The sequence below is a fragment of the Lagopus leucura genome, unplaced genomic scaffold (assembly GCF_019238085.1).
Source record: "Lagopus leucura isolate 7727_CA_CO unplaced genomic scaffold, USGS_WTPT01 Super-Scaffold_100009, whole genome shotgun sequence".
NCBI classification, from domain to species: domain Eukaryota; kingdom Metazoa; phylum Chordata; class Aves; order Galliformes; family Phasianidae; genus Lagopus; species Lagopus leucura.
The window spans coordinates 27126437-27146094 of NW_024962266.1; the positions used below are offsets into that span (position 1 = coordinate 27126437).

The window sequence follows — 19658 nt, forward strand, 5'->3', positions numbered from 1 at the left end:
AGTATGGAGAGGCAGCGCCTGCAGCAGCAGCAGCAGCAGCACTGCCTTCTACCGTTCTCTCCGCGCCTAGAACCAGTCCCGCTGCTCTCGGCGTCCTGACAGCCGCAGCCCGAGCCCCGCTGCGCCTTTAAGGGGCGGGCGGCGCGGAGCCGCGCGGGGCGGGGAGCGAACGGGGCCGGCTCCCCCGGCTCCCCCCGCGCCCGCCGCCGCCGCGCCCGGAACTCGCATCCCGGGCCGGCCATGGTGCACATCGAGACGGTGAAAACCAAGGCGTACGCCGACCAGAAACCCGGCACCAGCGGGCTGCGTAAACGCGTCACCGTTTTTCAAAACAATGCCCACTACGCCGAGAACTTCATCCAGAGCATCCTGGCCACCGTGCCGCCGGGAGAGCGGCAAGAGGCCACGCTGGTGGTGGGGGGCGACGGCCGCTTCTACATGAAGGACGCCATTCAGATCATCGTCCGCATCGCCGCCGCCAACGGGGTACGCGGGGCCGGGGCGGCTCTCGGCGTGGCCTCGGGCCCGCGGGGCAGGAAATGCGGTGACAGCGTTACCTGCGGCTTCGTGAGCCTTCGGAACGCGCGGGCGGACGGTCTCGGGCCGGGGGGGAATGGCTTCCGACTGAGGGAGGTCAGGTGTGGGGAGGAAGTTCTCCGCTCAGAGGGCAGCTCTGCTTCCAGAGCTGTGGGTGCTCCCTACCTGGAGGTGCCTGAGGCCGTGGGTGGGCCCTGGGCAGCCAGAGCTGGTGGGGGCTTTAAGTTCCCCTCCAATCCAACCATTCTGTGATCTAGGAGAACAGAGCTTGGAGAGGCTTTGACTCAGTGCTCTTTCTTACTTTGGGCCAGAGCTGTGTTTTGTACCCAGCAGCATACACTGCTGGTGAGTTGTGCTGGGTGGGCAGTGGGGTGCCTCCCTGTTGCTGCTGAGAGCACAGCTGCGTGGGTTTACCTGTGTCACAGCACTTGGTCAGCCTGGGGCTAGCCCAGCAGGGACAGCTGGGCTGGAGCTGGGTTGGAGAGTGAGGCCTTTCCTTCCCCTTGGCCTTCTGCAAGTGGAGAATGCCATCCTCTCCTGGGCCACCTGGCTCCTGCTTGTCAGCAGCAGGATTCCCTCCTTGCAGGGCTAGCAGAAGATGCTGAGTGGTTAGGGTCAGGCATTAGGATGGAACCTAGCAATTACCTGCTTCAATTTCCCAGCAATAATCAGATCTGTAGTTATTAGGCTGAAGGGGAACACGACAAAGTGTGAGATCACTACTTTCTTATGGCACAAAGAAGCACATAACTGCCTTCTTGGACCACACAGAAGTTTGCTTTCAGTGATGCATGGTGACGAGTCAGCATTAGATGTCTGTCCCATGTCCCTGAGCACCAGCTTTGCCGGGTGCACCTGTGAGTGATGGATGCTACAGGCTTTCCTGTTGGGAAAGGCACAGCCACAGTTCTATTTATTTATTCTAAGGAGAGTTGGAGCTGAAACATGCAGCCTGACAGCACCTTGGATGCCCGTGAATAAGCTGACTGGGAGGTCTGTTCACTGGGACAAAGCCTTGGTTTGTTTAGGCTCTCACCCTGGTGGGCTGTGGCAGCCTTCCAGGCAGTTCTGCACTCTGTACCTCAGTTCCAGCAGCAAGCAAGGGGCTGAAGGTGCACCGGGCTGGAACTGAGTGCTAATTGCTCGTAGCCCTCCTCTCGCATCGTGCTGGTGCTCACGTATGTGCAGCATCGCAGCACCGAGCTCTGCAGAGCAGGTCCTGGGTCTGCTGGCTGGTGGGCATTTGCTTTGCAGTGTTTCTACCGAACTGGTTCAGGGTGCTAGGAGAGAATTGTCTCTAAAGTGAGAAAAACCTTCTGGAAAGGCAAGAAAGGAAACAGGAAGCAGAGCGAGAAAAGAGTGGATGAATATTTGGGTTAAGAGCCAAGATGCTGGTGTACGGAGTGAGAAATATTACTTGACAAGCTTTTCATTCTGAATCATTAATTTATAAAGCAAGCAAGTAGCTGTGGCCATGGGACAGGATGTTAGGCTTTTTCAAGCAAAAATTGATAGGATGAGAAGCGATGGCCTCACATTGTGCCACAGGAGAGTCAGATTGGATGTTAGGAGAAAACTCTTATCCAAGAGCACTCAGCACTGCACAGCTGCCCAGGGCTGGGGGTCACCATCTCTGAGGGTGTTCAGAGCCATGGGGATGTGGCACTGAGGGACGTGGGCAGTGGGGGGGGAGTGGGATCACGTTGGTGACATTACAGTTTATCCTACTTTACAGAGCTTTTCCAACTGTATTGATTCTCTGGTTCTCTGTTAGCCAACTCCTGATGCAGGTTCTTTCTGCCCTTGTGGCAAAACAGAAAGAGTGGTAAGGACTGTTTAATAAGTTTACAGTAGATGTAAATGTAAATTAGCAACCAGGAGGAGGTACCATGACGTGCTCTCCAAAATGCAGAGCCTAAAGAAGCTCGATACAGTTGCTGGCTGAGTTGAATTGCATGGGCCTTAGTAAAACACAAGTGTGGCATTGCCAAACTTAAGAATGCCAGAACTGCCAGAGATGAGGTGGATGGAGAGTTTCTTTATTAAATGCAAAATGCCCATTTTTAATGTTTCTATATATTTGCTGTCCTGTTTTGGAATAAGTGGGGGATGCTTGCTTTGTTCCTGGTTTCTCTCTAATTAGGAATTCTGGTTCCCTGATAGCTACTGCAGTGCAGTTGAGTACAAGCCTACGAATATCCTGTTTCAACAGAATAAATGTGAGGTAACTGGCAGTCAGCCACCCTTCCAAGAGAAAGGTGAGCTATTCTGTGTAAGAAACCCAAAGTTCTCAGGAACTTGCTGCCACCTGTGTGCAGTGTGCTTTCTTGCACAGCAGTAGCTCATCCTTCTTTCTGGGCTTGGGGGGGTCTCCTGGTGCCAGCAGCCAGGTCTCAGTGCAAGGCTCAGGCATCTCGTGGTGAGAAATAGTGAGGCATGTAGAGAAAATGCCACAGGTCGCTGTGCTGCACTGCTTTGTCTGCAGAAAGTAAAGAAATATGAAGATAAATCTGGGCTTACTGCCCTTTCTGACAGCTGCTCTGCCTGTTTCTGATCACCAAGGTGTGTTCTATGGGGATGCTTCTGCTTCTCTCAGCAGCCAACCCACAACTTGTGCCAAAGCAAGCGCTGGACAGCAGTATTTCTGGTCCTAGGGGAGAAAGAGGTGATGGCATCAGTGCTTAAAGTGGCTTTAAGATGTGGTGTGGTGGAGTGGTCCTTCAGGTGCCACAGGGGAAACCTGAGAACCACAGTTCATGGTTGTTAGTTTCACAAAGTAAAGAGTAAGGATGCTGAAGACAGTTCTAGTTTTGTTTCCATCTGGAACAGTTATCATTCACCGAAATGCTGGTGTTGGAATAGCATCAACTCAGTTTGCACTTCTGTGGTTAAGAAGTGTTTATCCTATTTATAAGGTTGCGTTTATAAAAGCAAACTAACATAGGCAGTGTTGTTTTTGCCATTCTCAGTTGGCATCCAGCATAGCCTGCTTTGTTTTGGTCTGTTGTGCCAGGTTTCCTTTGTGTTATTCCCATTTAGTAAGCCTGACTTCTTAATTACATGAATAAAGCTTAAAACCTCTTTTTGTCATCACCTGCCAGGGTAGAACTGTGGCTGTGCTGTAGCTTTAAGTCAAAAGTGTGCACGAGTTACAGAACTGAGGTTGTAAATCTCTATCACATCACGTACCCAGCAGCAGGGTGGTTCACTAATGTTATCACCTGCTACTTAACAAGTTTATTGTGCCCTCATTCCTTTGCAAAAGTGAGATTTCAAAGTGCTGCAAATTGCTTGAAGGTGTTTTGAATGCTGGGCAGTGCTTTGCATGCTGAACTCTAACCTGGACTTGTTTCACTCCTGCAGGATAAACAGTGCTATACTAGAAATACTGCTCACTACTCTGCAAAGTTTGGTTTCCTGACTTGGCTGCTGTTAAGCTTTCTCCCCAACTCAATTATGTCAGGGGAACCAAGCTCTTTATCTGCTTAATTTGGTAGCTCTGCTTCATTTCCTTTGTGTTCTTCTGCCACAGTTCCCTTTCTGTTGCTGCAGCCCCCATCTTGCTCTCACTTGTTTCTCCTACCTGGATTTTAAGTTGAAGGCTGTCAAGGCAGTGACGACGCTGTCCGAGCTCAGTGCCTTTTTGGAATGACTCCAGAAATTCCAGCTGAAGGGAAGAATTAGGGTGCTTTGAGTTAATCTTTGCAAATCCTGCAGACAGAGAGTTGAAATCCATACTAACAGGGGCTTAACAGTAATCTCCTGCAACTGTGGCCATAAGCAGACACCTTGGCTCTGGCTGTGCTGGTAAGGATCCTACAGAGCCTGATGCCTTTGTCCTGGTAAAGCTTGGGGTAGGGAGCTGAACTTAAGGGGCACTACCTCTGTGTCTTATGGCTGTGCTCCACCAGGAACAAGAGATATATTCCATGGGTTTGTGTTCTTTCCTCATGCTTCTCTCTGAACCAATCAGTGGAGTGATTAACGCTTCAAATGATGAACTGAAATATGTCACAGAAATAAAAAGAATTGTCCTAAGAAGGAGAAAAGCTAAAGGGGCAAAAGGAATCAAAATGTGGATGCTATCTGGACATTTACAGCCATAGTTTGAGCTGCTGACATATGAAGCATCAGCTCTGCAGAACTGAGGATGAGAATAGGTCACAAAACTGTTGGCTGTGTCCTGCAATTGTCCAGAAAAGCAAACACCATTCTGACATTTTCGGATAGTGTTGCTGTAAGTGAAACCCAGGAAAAGAAGTCTTGCAGGAACGTGGTGCCTGCTGTGGGGTACTGCCCTATCCCACGGATGGGAAGCGTGCTGTTGTTTGCAGCAGGGGAAGGGCAGCTGGTTGCCACAGGCAGGTGTGGGCATGCTGCAGGGAGCTGACCTTTGGATGGAAGGTTTCTCAATCGTGATTGTTGCTACGTGCTCCTATTGTGGCAAAGGGGATCAGTCCCTATCTGCGTGGCAAACCTGGAGCCTTCTGTGGAGTCCAGAGCAGCCCTGCAGGTGATAACTCCATCTCTAGCTCTGCAGAGCTCCTTTCTCACGTATCTGCTTTTTGCCACCCACCTGGCTTCTCTCCTGGTCCTCATTGGGGTGCAGTGTAATTATGGAGCAATGCAGGAAGGGGGCAGGAAGGAGTTAGGGAAATGTCTTTTCTGTTCTAAAGGAAAGCCATGAAATAACTGCAGAATATCCTTTTTGGCTTTTGCATTGTGTGCGTGTCCCATCCTCCCCCTCTTTTTCTTTCTTGATGTCATGTACAAGATTGAGTGGGATGAGAGAAGGTGGTGTCACAGCTCATATGGGGACAGGAGATGGGGCAGGGGTCAGCAACACCAAGTCCAGGAGTTGCATGCTCCAATGTTTTGCTGAAATTCAGGTTCTCTCAAAATAGTCTTGTTTGTCTTTTTATCATTAACCAAAGTCAATAGTTCATAGCTTTGACTCTGCTTTTGCGTGCCAAAAGTGAATGGGAACCTATGTGAGCAGATGGCTCTGCTCTGGCAGGTTGGCTGTTTGGAAGGGAAACATGGAATTGGAGACTTATAAAGTGTGACCACAAGGGAAAGCTAAGGAAATTGGGAAATTGGGATTATTTCCTGTAGAAAAGAGAGGATACTGTGAGCCTCTGTGTTAAAGGATTATTGTGATGTGCAAGAAAGTGTCAGAAGGAGGATTATGATTGGTTTGTTCTCTGACAGCTCAGGAGGGCTTAAGCTGCATGGAGAGAGATGTAGGACAGACTGCAGGAAGATGCTTCTGACTGCTCTGGCACCACACCTGGAGACAGAGATTTCAAGAACAGGCTGCAGGGGCTTTCTGAAGGCTGCCTAGGGGATGTGTGATCCCACACCAGCTTTGGGGAGGGTTCAGAGGACCTGCTGAATTCCTTTCCATCCTGTAAGTGATTGCGGGTGTCCGAGCAAAGGCTCCCAGGTGATGAATCGAATGAGCCTTTCCCTCCCCAGGGCTGAGGTCTGCCTCTTGAGTCTTTTACCCTTCTGGGTCTCCTGGTAAGCATGCAGACACCAGCCTAACAGTCCTGGCTGACCCATTGCTGGTGTTGTAGTTTGTCCCAAACAGTGACGTAGGTGTTGCAGGAAAACCCTGGGATTGGGTGAGTGCTCCAAAGACAAGCTCCACAGATATGCCACTTCTGTCCCTGTGCTTTGCATGTACTGCCTCACAGCTGGATTCTGTAGTTTGTTTGAAGTAACGTATTTCTTTTTGTGTATCTTAGCACAGCAAGTGCCTTATCGCCTTCCTCCCTATGCTGAGTTTGGTTCCTCTGCTCCGCAAGTGCAGACTGCACTAGCTCCTCATCCAGCTAATGTGTGGGCATCCACTCGGGGAGGAGGAGGTGTGCCTGGCATTTTGTGGCACAAAGAGTTTGGCTGGGGGAAAGTGCTCACAGGCTTTTCCCTGCCAGGAGGGCTCGTTCTGGGAGCTGGGCTTTGTTTTCTGCACCACTAGAGGGAAACCTCAGCCTTTGCATGGAAATGGAGGCGCTGCAGCTGCAGGATGCTGGAACAGCATGAAGACATACGGGTAATACATACATGGATGGTTGCTGGCTGCATGGCACAGGCAGTCTTGCTGTTGGAATAAAGTAAAGATTGTCGTAAGAAAATCTGTCAGTGTTGGGAGCCAAACAGTCAGGAAACAGTCCTGTGGGAGCCCCCACAAAGCGTCACAGTTCAGCTGTGTACACAACTCCTTTTCTCCTCCCCTCCTTAAGTATGGAACAAAATGAGTCATTAGGAAGTGTAGGGTCCTTCGTTATCCAGAAATATCTGTGAATTCTGCCAGCAGCTTGGACAGAGGACTCTAAGTGTCATTAAAAGGGAAACCACGGTTTCAATCCAGCATTTGAGGCTGAGGGAGGTGATGCCTCAATAGCTGCTTGAATTTGGATCTCTGATGGGTGCAAGCTTTTCCAAAATTAATGACTTTGTCGTAAGCTGTGTTCTAATTTGAAAGCCTGTTTTTTTTTTTTTCTAATAACTTTTGTCATGCACAGTGCCCAGGGTAGGACTTGTGCTGGTATTCAGTTGAAAGCATCGCTTTAGCAGTGTTCTAGCTGCTAATGGATTTCTCTTAGTTAAGCAGAGGCTGGTTGTGCACTGCAGACGATGTCCCGTTATTTGGGGGTAGCTGGCGCCGGAGCTGTCAGGATGTCAGAGTGGGACTCGTGTAAGCAAAGTGTGGGTAACAGATCCGTTGCGTTCCATTTTAAGAGTGACCTTTAGCTTGCTGGAGGCTGCAAAATGCAGCCGTGCCCGCGGGAGGCTTTTCCTCCAGGGCCACGCAGATCTGCTGGGCTGGCAAAAACGCTGTGCAGCGCATCGGTGTGCGTGAGCCGGTGCTGAGCTGCGGACGGAGGGCAGGCGGACGGACGGCGCCGGCGGTGATAGCACAGAATGGTGAAGGGCTGTGCCTGGAGGGAGCACAAGGTGCAGAAGGAGGCAGAAATCACCTTTTGCTGAGTGCTGGGAGAGCAGCGTGGGGTCGTGTGTTCTTCGTGACATTGATCCTCCACGGCAAGTGCAGAGAAACATCTTCAGTTACAGGAGCCGTGTTCAGCTCAACGTTCAAGGAGCTATTTTTGGGTGCTCGGCAACTCTGCTGAGCTTCTGTCCAGTAGGTGTGCCATTGCTGGTGTCAAGACTGATACATTTTTTAAAAAATTATTCTTTTTCTTTTGTATTTAATCGTAGTTTACTTCTTAAATGCATTTATTTGAAGAAAGAACATGGAAGCTGGTCCTCTGCCTCTGCTGACTGTGCCAACAGCTCCTTACAATGATCAGAAACCAGGAACCAGCGGATTGCGGAAGAAGACCTATTATTTTGAATCCAAAATGAACTATTTGCAGAACTTTATCCAGAGTATATTTTTTTCCATAGACCTCAGAGATCGACAAGGATCTTCTATGGTAGTTGGAGGTGATGGAAGGTACCTTAATAAGGCTGCAGTGGAACTGATAGTCCAAATGGCTGCTGCCAACGGGGTTGGTAAATGCTAGATGACTAAATTCCTATGGTTGTATAGCTGATAAATGCAGGAAACCAAAACAAACTAGGCAGTGGGGGATTGAATTTTCCCATAGATTTTACTCAATTGCTAACAGAAAACATTTCAATGGAAAATCGTACTGAAATTACTGTTAATTACTGTTAAAAGAAAGCTAGCACTGGGTGGAAACCTGTACAGCGATTTCTGGTTGTGTGGGAAGCAGGTGAGCCAGGGCTGTTTGCAGCAGAGCATGGCTCAAGCACCGCAGTGCTCTTGGGCACTGGGACTATATCTGTGTTTCCTGTTGCTTTTGAAGAAGAAAAGGCTTTGCTGTCTGTTCTGTGTTTCCTAATGCAGAGCAAAACTTTACACTAAGAGATCTGGCTTATGGGAATGTGTTTGACAGGAAAGCTTATCCGATCACAACAGGGTGATTTGTAATAAGCAATTGAATAAGAAGAGAGAGAGATATATTTTTCTAAATCAAAATGTTTTCCAGCTGGAAAAGAAAAATCCTCTGGCATTGCAAATTAATGTGTTCCTCTTAAGTCAGTGTATGGGCTGAGTCAAAGAGCTGGAAGACGTGCACAAAGCAAGAGCCAGGCCTGCTGCCTGGGCTTCTCCACACCAGGACAGGTTTCCTGTTGGTGAAGATGAAATTAAGCTGATCTGCATCAGCTGAGACTTCTCTGTTGCATTTCTTTCCAGCATTGTGTCCCGTGCCTGGCTGAAAACAAGTTTTGCTGTTGAGTTTGGTATTTTTTGTTAGTTATTTTTAAGTAGTCTGGCTAAAGCGTGTGACTTTGTTAATCAGTTCTGTGCTAATCTTGCTCTGTAGAGTAGGAGGGATGAGTCTGAGGATGTGTTCCACTATAAAAAGCCACAAGGGAGGGCATGCATGTCGTAGTTTGGATGTGCAGAAGTGTCTGTCGGCATGTGGCAGAGACAGGTGCTGTCACCTCTGCAGCTGTGGGATCAGCAGGATTTCCGAGCAGCACTGAGCGCGCTCCCTGTACCAAGTGTGGAAAGCATGGTTTTGGGGGTGAAGAACATCAGGAGCATCAGTCTGTGTCATTGGGGTGTGGAGGGGACCCGTGGGAGGCCCTTGCTGCTGAAACAAAGCATGAAGCAACGAGAAAGCCAAACCCACGTAGATCAGGCTGCTACAAATTCGACGTATGGCACAATGCATCCTGTGATCTAGGTAGTTGGCACTGTAAGGGCAGCAATACCCTGACCAGCTGGTAGAAGGGCTCTCACGCCTCACACTGGGTTTCTAAGCTGCTGTTTCAGGTCTGTGCCCATGGCTTGCTGGAGACTGGACGTCTCAGCTTCCTACTTGCCTGGCAGCTGTGGGGCTTAGCGCCCAGCAGTGCCACAGCCAGGAATGGCAGCCATCCCACAGAGCCAGCTTAGCACCGCATGGGGGATTCAGGCTGGGCAGGCTGGCTTTTGTCTTCTGGTTCCTCTTGCCTTTGAATGAAATTCCTCCTCTTTTCTCAGCTGTATTCACAGTCTAATCTCCTTGGCTGATGGAGAGTGGTCTGGTGTATTTTTAAATCTCTATCACCTCATTTGGGGGCTATGGTGAGGGGCATGTTCTCCTAGAAAAACATTTATCTTCAGTTTTACTACGTGGACCCCAGCAACTGAATCTTGATTACCTTGTGCTGCTTAGCACGTTGCTCTGGATTTAATCTCAGTGATATTACCAAATTTATGGGAGGGAGGTGCGTTACCCGCTGAGAGTAAGAGAATCTGCATGTGGTCCCATGGGAGCAGTGATGATGATCGACTTTTGTTTTGCTTTGGCTTCTCTCAGTCCCATTGTGTCTTTTGAAAGCAGTGTTGGAGACCACAGGCAAAGGTTTTTTTTTTGTTTCGTTTAGATGCCTCTGGAAAGCTCTGCTCTTCAGTGCAGGATGCCATTTCCAGTGCTCATAAACGAGAATGCTAAAAAGGCATGACAGAGCAGGGTCAGATGCTGATCTTCTAGTTACATAGCAGAGAGCTTGCAGCCTCTCAGGTTCAAAATGTTTGCTTCAGGACCTCTGCCATCCAGGTGCCCCTGATGAGGCCCTGCTTCACCTGTTGGTGTTGGGGTGTTTGGTGCTTTGGCTGTATTCAGAATTTGAGTCTCAAAGTAGTTTGTTCTGCCCTTTGACTTTCAGATTGGCCGTTTGGTCATCGGGCAGCACGGCATTCTCTCCACCCCAGCAGTGTCCTGCATCATCAGGAAAATCAAAGCCATCGGTGGCATCATTCTGACAGCAAGCCACAATCCTGGTGGGCCCAATGGAGATTTTGGGATTAAATTCAATACGGCCAATGGAGGTAAAGTTGCTTAGTTGATTCTGGTTTGCTTTGTTTCTGCTTGACTTGCCTTGTGTTGGCAACAAAGAACCCAATTTAATTGTTTTAACATCACAGAAATTCAGTGAGTGGCCTGAGCAGTGGGTTTCCCTGAACGTGGAATTGGTGTGGTTAAAGGTGGCAGGGACCTCTAGCTCCATCTGGTCCAACCCCTGCTCCAGCAGTGACACCTAGAGCAGCTTGCTTGAGACCACATCCACAGTGATCAATTTGCTCACTGTTATTTTCTCCCAGCGAGGCATTCCGAGCCCCAGGCCTGCTGATCTACCTCTGCATTGCTCTTTCCTCACGCTCTGTTTCTTTAACTTCTTCCCCTCGCCCATTATATCTTGTAGGTCCTGCTCCAGAAGGAATCACAGACAAAATTTTCCAAATTAGCAAAAAAATTGAAGAGTATGCAATCTGCCCGGATCTCAAGGTGGACCTGGGTACCATTGGAAAACAGCAGTTTGATTTGGAGAACAAATTTAAACCCTTTACAGGTAAATGACTGCTCTTCCCCTTCAGAAGTTTCCTTTCAGGTGAAGCTGGCATGGGCCTCCGTAGGACAGGGACGCTTGGTGCTTTGAAGGGCATGTGGTCTTGACCTTCCCTTCTCATCTATTGGATAATCCAAGCAAGAATATCTGTCCTGGTCATCATGGATTTATTTATTTTATTTTTTGCCTTCATCTCACCTTGTCTAGATATTTTAATTGTATTGTTTCTGTTCACTCGTCCCATTAGTTGCAAAGGTGCAAATTTTAAGGCTGTCAGGTGCACAATTCATGCTGACGTTGGTGGAGATTGGAAGTCTGTTTTTATATGCATTTTTGTTCCCTCTAATCCCACTCTACACATAACTGGAGTGGAATGGAAACTTCTCAAAGGGTATCTGGGGAGCTGAGGCTGTGACTAGCAGAGAACTGGGGAAGATGTTTGTCTTCGGGATTTTGTTGGTCTGTTTGGTCTGTAATCCCATTAGCAGTGGCAGCCCATAACCAAATGTTTCTTAATACAGGAATATTATCATCATCTTTGTGAAATGATTCTATGGGATGTTTAAAGGCTCTGTGCTGAGCCCTGGCCCTTTGCACTGAGGACTGTCAGCACAGTGGCTCATGTACAGAAATTGCTTTTCTGCATAGAGTTCAGATTGTCAGAGTTATTTTCTCTCTGTTTTTTTTTTGTTTTTTTTCCCAGTGGAAATTGTGGATTCTGTAGAAGCTTATGCAAGTATGCTGAGGAACATCTTTGACTTCAATGCATTAAAGGAACTGCTTTCGGGGAAAAACCACCTCAAGATTCGCATTGATGCAATGCATGGAGGTATGGGTGGGCTTGGCTCTGCTGGTCTGTAGGGTTCTGCCTCCTACTTCCCAGAGAAGGCTTTTCCTCACTTTTTTGTTACTGATGTTTGAGAGCAATAAGTCCTGCTGTGCTGCTGGATTGCTGTGAATCAGACATGCAGTTTGTCTTCTTGTCATTCTGATACCTCAGTGTACTTGAGGTGTCCTTTACCCTGTGCTTGATTCCTTCCTTCCCACGTTTTCCTATGGCAGTTGTGGGCCCTTATGTGAAGAAGATCCTTTGTGAGGAGCTGGGAGCACCAGCAAACTCTGCTGTGAACTGCACCCCGCTGGAGGACTTCGGTGGCCACCATCCCGACCCCAACCTGACCTACGCTGCTGATCTGGTCCAGACCATGAAGACAGGAGAGTACGACTTTGGAGCTGCCTTTGATGGAGATGGGGTAAATAGGCTGCTCTGTGTTAATCTTTTTGCCCCTGATGGAGAAGGGAGGATGTTGGCTGAGGAGGAGGGATGTGAAGGCTTTTTTCTCCTCTCCCTTCTTAGCTGCACATGGATGAGAACCACTTGATGCAGATCACAACTCTTGGCAGTAGTTGACTAATGTGTAAATAGCGAAGTCCAAACTGTATTTAAATGGCTCTAAAGGTTATGCTTCTCTTGCCTTCGTCAGGACCGCAACATGATTCTTGGCAAGCACGGCTTCTTTGTGAACCCCTCTGACTCCGTTGCTGTCATCGCTGCCAACATTCTCAGTATCCCTTACTTCCAGCAGACCGGGGTCCGTGGCTTTGCCCGCAGCATGCCCACCAGCGGGGCTCTCGACAGGTAGCACCTACCTCTGCACAGTGCCCTCACAAGGCAGCAGCTGTCCTTCTTCTGTGTCTGACACGTGTCCATAGTGGGGAGAGTTCTGGGGTCACTGAAACGTAATGCATTAAATTCAGTTTGAGGGCATGGCAGAGCTGGGTTCTGCTCTTGGCTCTCTTCTGTCTGTATGGATGTGGTCCACCCCCTCTCCCCTCCCCACTTTGTGTTTTTTAAATTTTAATTTTAATCTGATAATCTATTTGTGAAATGCTTTGACGTCTACAACTGCAAATCAGTTTAGAAGAGCTGTATATACATATATACATTTATCTTTAGTTGTTCTTCCCAACAACCTCCCAAAAGGTAACACCAGGATAAAATGCTGCATTGCTGTACAAAGAGCAACTCTTAATAAAGCAGAGACACAATCTGCTTTTAGTGTTACCCCTCAGGAGATGTGTGGTAACTGCTGGGGCTCCTGCTGCAGTGTTTCACATGGGTGCACTAAGCCCAGCTGTGTGTGACGTAGCCTTCTTGCCTTCTAAGGGTGGCCCACGCGACAAAGATTGCTTTGTATGAGACTCCTACTGGCTGGAAGTTCTTTGGAAACTTGATGGATGCAAACAAACTGTCTCTGTGTGGAGAGGAAAGTTTTGGTACTGGTAAGTGGGTGTTCCTCATCTCGCTAACGGAGGCATTAGTCCTCTTCGTAGTTCTTTACTGTGCTGGCCTACTTGGGGTTTATCTTTCACGTGAGGTTAATACTTCTAAAATCATTTAACAAAAAAGCTTACAAGCATCCCTAGTGAAAGCATACACAGTGCTCAGAGTTCTGTCAGGCAAAAGAATCCCTGGTGAAAGCATACACAGTGCTCAGAGTTCTGTCAGGTAAAAGCTCGTTCTCTTTCCAGAATGCATAAGGAGATATGCAGGAAGTCTAAGGGCCTCTTTACTAGCCCGGTCATTGAGTCTATGGGGATTAAGTGCAGCGTTAAATGTATTTTTCAACTCTTGGTGGCCAGGAAAACCTTCTAAATGTTTTCATTTCTGGAAAGAAATATGGTTTGGAGCATGCAGTTTTATTAGGGGAGGTTTCAGGTCACTATTAAATCTCCGAGCTTAATAGGGCCCTCATTTTCCTGTTCTAAAAACAAGGTATGATTTATAAAGTTTAAATTAACACTTGCCTTTGAACAGTCGGAGCGAGTTATTGGGTTACTGAGAAACAAAGCGAGCATCTTTAGGAATTTACCAGGGGTGCAGTGTGATGCATGGCTGCTATTGGTGCAGGCTCTGCACCGTGCCTACAACGTGTGGTGCTGTGTGGCTGCTAGGCTGCAGCCTGGTTGCCTCGTGGCGTCTGCCCACCGTGCCACTGTTCTGGGCTTTGTCTGGCCTGGGTTGTCCTTAAGATCTTGTTCTTCCATTGTGTGTAGTGCTCAGGGGCAGCCAGAGGTGCAGGGCTTGGAGAGATCATATTTTAGCCTGCTTTAAGGTGTTTCATGGAGCAGGAGTGGCTTCAGATACCAGACATGAAGTGCTTTGTGGATCTCTGTCACAAAGTGTTACCACCTGAGCTTTTTGGTAGCTGGGGACATGGCACTGCAGACTAGCTGAAAGCTGGTTGCCGTGAGGCTGAAGAAGTCACTGGGGCAGAACTTTTGCAGGCAGATGCTATTCTAATAAACAGAACTAGGCCTCAGTCTGGAAGGAAAGGGGAATTTTGGATAACTTTGGTATCTCTGTAAAGATAACTTGAGGGTAATTGTGAGCATAGGAGGATTCTGGAGTTTAGCCCTGAATGATTTCAGCATGTGTTAAGTTTATGTCGCGGCCTTTAGCTGATGAGAGTGGCTCAGCATTTAGAAAATACAAACAACAGCAGCAAATGATTCATGGAGCTGCTGATAGGAGCTGGGCTCTAACGAGCAACTCTCTGAAATTGCTTCCATCTTCTGTCGCATGTGCAGTGAGCTCATGGTTTCCCTCCAGCCTATGATAGGTAGGTGACTACATTGCCAATAAAAGTGACTGAAACCACTTGCAGTGGGGCTGAGAGGGAGGCTCGATGTTTTGGCTGTGCTGCATCACACCAGGGCTGCACGCTGGGGTTGTTGTTGGGGGAACACTGGGAAAGGGCCGGGGCAGCCTGTGCTGGGCTCCCTGCAATGCAGAGGGCGTTTGTCTGTCTGGCAGAGGCCCTTTAAAGAATGAAATGGAGTGAGGGAGGTTGTTCGATAGCAATTTAATGAGGAGTTGTTTGGAGTCTGACAGTGTGAGTGCTGAATGGGAGCAAAGTGAAGGAGCAGCCAAAGAGACCCAGTAAAAATTGAAACAAACTGCGACCCGGCGGGACCAGGGTCCAGCAGCAATTAGAGTAATGCGACGTGACAGAATTCCTGCTTGTTTTCTGGGGTGTTTTATTCCAGCAATAAGTTGATACATCACATGGGACTCCTGTTTATTTAGCATTCCTCTCCATCACCTCTGCGCAGCTCTCAGCTGTGTGGGGCTGTGAGGATGATTTACCACCACATCCACAATGTGGGGTTTGTGTCTCGCACCTCGTGGCCCCAGCTGATTTTCTGGGGGGTGAAATGGTGGCTCTGGCCAACTCCCCCCATTGGCAGGTGTGCCCTGGCTCCTTGGGGTTTTGGTAATACTAGCCTGCGTGTTTTCCAGAGCCCAAAGGATAAAACCCAGAAGCTGTGCATTGAGCCTAGCGCTGAGCTAACCAGTCAGGAAGATGGAGGCTGGGTTGGGTCTGCTCTGGCTGCTGTTGGATCCCACATTTAACTCTGGTATTTGAGGCTGGGATGAATCGATCTCCTTGTGTGAATGAAGTCCTCGCGCTGCTGCCCCTGTGGCTGCTGTGCTCCCCAGCACCCTGCAGTCTTGGAGCCCTTAGGGTTTGGCTTCCTCAGCGAGGGCTGGCATTTCTCTTGGTGCTCAGCCACCGCCTGCACCATCAGGGTGTACTGATTTGGCACAGTGTGTGACAGCTGCTCAGAGAGGCTGATGGTAGCTCTTGAGCTGCTCCTTTGCATTTGCTTATTTATTTATTTAGTTAGTTAGTTCCATGACCTTTTTAGTGCACAGTCCCCATTGCTTCCTTGGGAACAGAATGAAGGATCTGCGAGCAATGAGTATGTTTTAAAGGGAACTGAGTGTTTTATTTGGGCTATAGCTGAAAGCAGATGATATCTTGAACTGCTTTAACAACACACGAGCATCCTGCTTGTGAAATGCTTTCCATTTGTGGGGCTGTACTACTGCCAGCTTGGTGGAAGAGCGGAGGTGAAGCAGAGCTGTGCACAGGCTCTGGCCTGGCAGGAGGACAACATAACGTGTCTGTGCTGTGGTTCTCTGCAGGCTCCGACCACATCCGTGAGAAGGATGGGCTCTGGGCAGTCCTGGCCTGGCTGTCCATCCTGGCTGCCCGCAAGCAGAGTGTGGAGGACATCATGAAGGATCACTGGCATAAGTATGGCAGGAACTTCTTCACCAGGTGAGGAAGTGCTCCAGGCACAGTATGCTTCTTTAGTTTACGTCTTACAAATTATTTTGTAATATCTTGAGTGATGACTTTGCCTCACTGAAGGGGCACCCAGCTCCTAGGCAATTATTTACCTGGTTGAATTTCTGTCCAGTTCCAAAATACTCTTACTTTAAACTACTATAGACACAGGAGATGAAAAAGGAGAACTGACCTGCACATGAGCAGAAGAGGGGATGCTATGTGGAGTGAGAGTATTAGGGTAGAGATCTTTCACTTTGGAAGACCTACATGAAATTTCTGTCTTCAATTGCTGAATGTAAGAACTTTTTTTTTTTTTCCATACCACAAAGCCAGCATACATCTAAGGCATTTAAAGCTGTGGAAGAAGTGCCAAAATCTAGTATAAAAAGATAGTCTGCAAGCACCAGAGAGATGTCTGCTTAGAAAGCTAGGTGGAGGGGGAGGCAGCTAGCAAGCCTGTGCATGCTCTGTCTGGCTAGCTGGGCAAGTAAAAGCAGTGCAAATCACACTGGCAATCAGAGTGGAGTCTCGGGTCCTGATCTGTGCGCACATTGGAGCTGCTGCACTTTCTGCTTCTCTTACTTACATTAGCTAGATCAAAGCTGGCACTGGGTGTTATCATGTGTTGGGATCACACCTTTGCTTTGCTGTGGGGACACACTGAGGTGCTCAGGCAGATCTGTTATCACGAGGAGCCTGTTGAGATCCTATCAGAATAAATGCTTTGCAGTCAGTGTTGTTGGAGTCTGGCCCTGCATCTGTCTCAATTTTAGATGTATCTGAGGTAGGTTGCTGTGTATCCCACAGACTTGTGTTGCGCTCATACACTGCTGCATGTACCCTCTCCTTTCTTCTGGTCCTTGTCTCTGGTATGAGTAGAAAACATGGGGCTGATCACAGCGTTGTTAAACAAGGACATTGCAGAACACTGCTGCTAATTACACACCTTCCTAATCTTTGTTTCTGCTGTTGTAGATACGACTATGAGGAGGTGGATGCAGATGCAGCTGGTAAAATGATGAAGGATTTGGAGGCTGTGATGTTTGACCGCTCCTTTGTGGGGAAGCAGTTATCAGCTGGTGACAAAGTCTACACGGTTGAGAAAGCTGATAACTTTGAGTACCACGATCCCGTGGATGGAAGCGTCTCCAGAAACCAGGTGGGCACAGTGCTGCCTGGGGTGGCCGTGGCCTCTGAGAGATGAGTGCTGAATATGGGGCATCTTTGTTCACTGCATCTGGCCCTTTCTCTGAAGTCAAGGAGTGCATCTGACCCTTGGAAAAGGTTTTTCTCCCCTGCTTTGGCCAGCGGGATCTTGGCCTTTGTGAAGGGATGGGGAGGGGATGCTAGGAGAGGGAAGGCTGCTGGGAGCAGGGCCAGGCTGGGTACCTCAGACCGTGCCTGGGTGCCCGAGGGGCACGTGGCTGAGCAGCTCTGCTCCTCTCTCCCCAGGGCTTGCGGCTCATCTTCTCCGATGGCTCTCGCATCATCTTCCGGCTGAGCGGCACCGGCAGCGCTGGAGCAACCGTGCGGCTCTACATCGACAGCTATGAGAAGGATGCTAAGAAGATCCACCAAGACCCACAGGTAGGTGTTAAATCTGAGGCATGGCACCGTTAATTCGCAGCCTTACTGAAAAGCATGGATCTTTGCTTAGTACTGCTTTGCTTAGAGCCGTGCGCTGGGTGTTTTGGAAGGAAGGGCTTTGATATCTTCAATCCCAGTGTAAATAGCTTTTAAAAAAGCTCTGTGTGGAACAAGCATTACTTATTCAGAATCTCTCACAGCTGCTTTTGCAGTCACGCATTAGTTTTCCTGTTTACGTTACATCTGCGGCTGATTCCAGGTGTGGAAGGACGCTTTCCAACCTGAACTGACCTTCTGGGCAAAACGTTGCTTCACTAGGGATAGGACGAGCTCATTTCTGTGCATCACCTAATACTGAAAGAATCCTCGTTTTCTATCCCCAGCAAATAGAACTCTTTGTGCACGGCTTGCTGTTTTTGACAAAGACATAAAGAATGTGGGAGGTGGAGGCGATGCGCGCAGGCTGCGCGTGGTGCTCTGCCCCGGTCCTGAGCCATCTCTCCCCTCTTGCAGGTCATGCTGGCTCCTCTCATTTCTATTGCACTGAAACTCTCACAGCTTCATGAAAGAACCGGCCGCACCGGTCCCACTGTTATAACATAAAGCCTCATCCTGGCACCAAGGGAAAGAAGCCAGCCCGTCGCCTCTTTTATTGTCGGGTCTGTCGCTATAAAAGGAATATTAATTTTATCTGTGTATTTAAGAACACTGCCCGCTACAGATAGACAATAAAAACCAGCTCCTGTCAACACTTTGTGTGCACACTGCTGTGCTGCTTTTCTGCGTCACACAGCACTGCTGGCACTTCAATATGGTGCTCGTTAGCTCAGCCTGTTGGGTTAGCATATGTACTTCTTTTTCCTTTGCTTAAACAAAAGGCTCTAGAAATAACAAAGAACCCAACTCCCTGAATTACTGATGAATGTATTCTCTCTCTTGGACACTTTCCTGGAAAAGAAGCGCACTTTACCCTTGTTAATATGTTGTCTTTAAAATTTGATGTCTCTCAGTAAGCAATGGACATGCATTAATACTGAGTATTTTTCACTCACGTGGATTTTTTCCCTTTCCAAACAAATTATGTACATTGCTCTCTATTTGCCTTGCTATCTGTATAAGAAAAAAACCACAACACAACCTCCTCAAGAAATAAGCAGTAACAGTCATTGCAGGATATTAAAGTGGTATGAGCTACAATTACTGTTCAGCATTCTTTATTTTCTTGCACCGTGATCTTTTGAAGACCAAAGGACTGTTTTGATGAGGTTGTTTGGTAGAATGGCAAGATCCTTGGAATGATCACAGTTGTGTGCATTGATGTGCTAAGTCTTTTCCAAGGGCATGGAGGAGGTGACTTTGGAAACAGCTGTAGCTGCTGAGTGTCAGTGCAGCTCCCTGCCCTCGTGCTGGGGCTGTCCTCTCCATGCTGAGCTGGGTCCTGCTCCCATCCTGGCCTGCTGCCATTGTGCTGGGGAGGATTGAGGTGTGCTTGTGTTGCCCTCAGCCACCAGCATAATGCCCTCCAGCACAGGGCATTGAGCAGGTAAACCCAGCTCAATCTCCCCTTTCTTGAGGCTGTTAAATGATGTTAATAGAAGTAGTTGCATCGGTGGGAGTGGTGTTAGGGGGTTTTCCCTCTTTTGCTTTGTGTGCCTTTGTCACCCAAGCCCTGGCTGGACTGCACGGTGCAGGGAACGCTGCCCACACAGCTGAAATTCAGGCTGGGTCCCTGGGCAGGCCTGAGGGAATGGCTCTGTTTTCCAGGAATGTGAAGCATCCCACCTTTGCCCTCTGCGCAAATGCTGCCAGCAAAACTTCTGAAGTTGATGCAGATGTGCTGACAAAAAGCTCTTTATCTCGTCTTCTGTACAGAGGTGAGGTGTCTCTTCTGACAAACAGACCTTCTGCTAAATCCATGCTGGCAGCTTTGCTGGCAGAGCTGTTTTCATGGAATCACGGACTGGTTTGGGTTGGAAGGGACCTTAAAGCCCACCCAGTTCCAACCTCTGCCATGGG

The 19658-nt window shown here is 48.5% G+C and overlaps 3 protein-coding genes across 5 annotated transcripts in view; all 3 read left to right on the top strand.

Annotated features, from left to right (window-relative positions):
• EFCAB7 (EF-hand calcium binding domain 7) overlaps positions 1-10320 on the top strand; it is a 37659-nt gene extending 27339 nt beyond the window's left edge. For both annotated transcript variants that reach the window (XR_006179289.1, XR_006179290.1), the window contains exon 16: positions 10234-10320. The gene's annotated coding sequence lies outside the window, so the exon portion shown is untranslated. The remainder of the gene's footprint in view (positions 1-10233) is intronic.
• Positions 200-18393, top strand: PGM1 (phosphoglucomutase 1). Of its 2 annotated transcripts, none has more exons than XM_042873088.1 (11): positions 200-486; positions 10234-10396; positions 10771-10917; positions 11618-11743; positions 11977-12167; positions 12399-12553; positions 13082-13197; positions 15908-16043; positions 17031-17214; positions 17508-17642; positions 18156-18393. In XM_042873088.1, exons 1-11 carry the CDS (start codon positions 241-243, stop codon positions 18243-18245), a joined length of 1689 nt encoding a protein of 562 aa, XP_042729022.1. In that variant the 5' UTR covers positions 200-240; the 3' UTR covers positions 18246-18393. The 2 variants fall into 2 exon arrangements, with proteins under 2 accessions (XP_042729022.1, XP_042729021.1); XM_042873087.1 differs by lacking the exon at positions 200-486 and adding an exon at positions 7703-8057.
• ROR1 (receptor tyrosine kinase like orphan receptor 1) overlaps positions 18363-19658 on the top strand; it is a 148318-nt gene continuing 147022 nt past the window's right edge. The window contains exon 1 of the mRNA XM_042873084.1: positions 18363-19516. The gene's annotated coding sequence lies outside the window, so the exon portion shown is untranslated. The remainder of the gene's footprint in view (positions 19517-19658) is intronic.

Excerpts from the sequence above, each read along its gene's own strand:
- PGM1 (XM_042873087.1), top strand. The coding sequence starts at position 7,800 with ATGGAAGCTGGTCCTCTGCCTCTGCTGACTGTGCCAACAGCTCCTTAC. Across the intron at positions 10,397-10,770 it reads ATTCAATACGGCCAATGGAG|GTCCTGCTCCAGAAGGAATC; the intron begins GTAAAGTTGCTT and ends TATATCTTGTAG. Across the intron at positions 12,554-13,081 it reads ACCAGCGGGGCTCTCGACAG|GGTGGCCCACGCGACAAAGA; the intron begins GTAGCACCTACC and ends TTGCCTTCTAAG.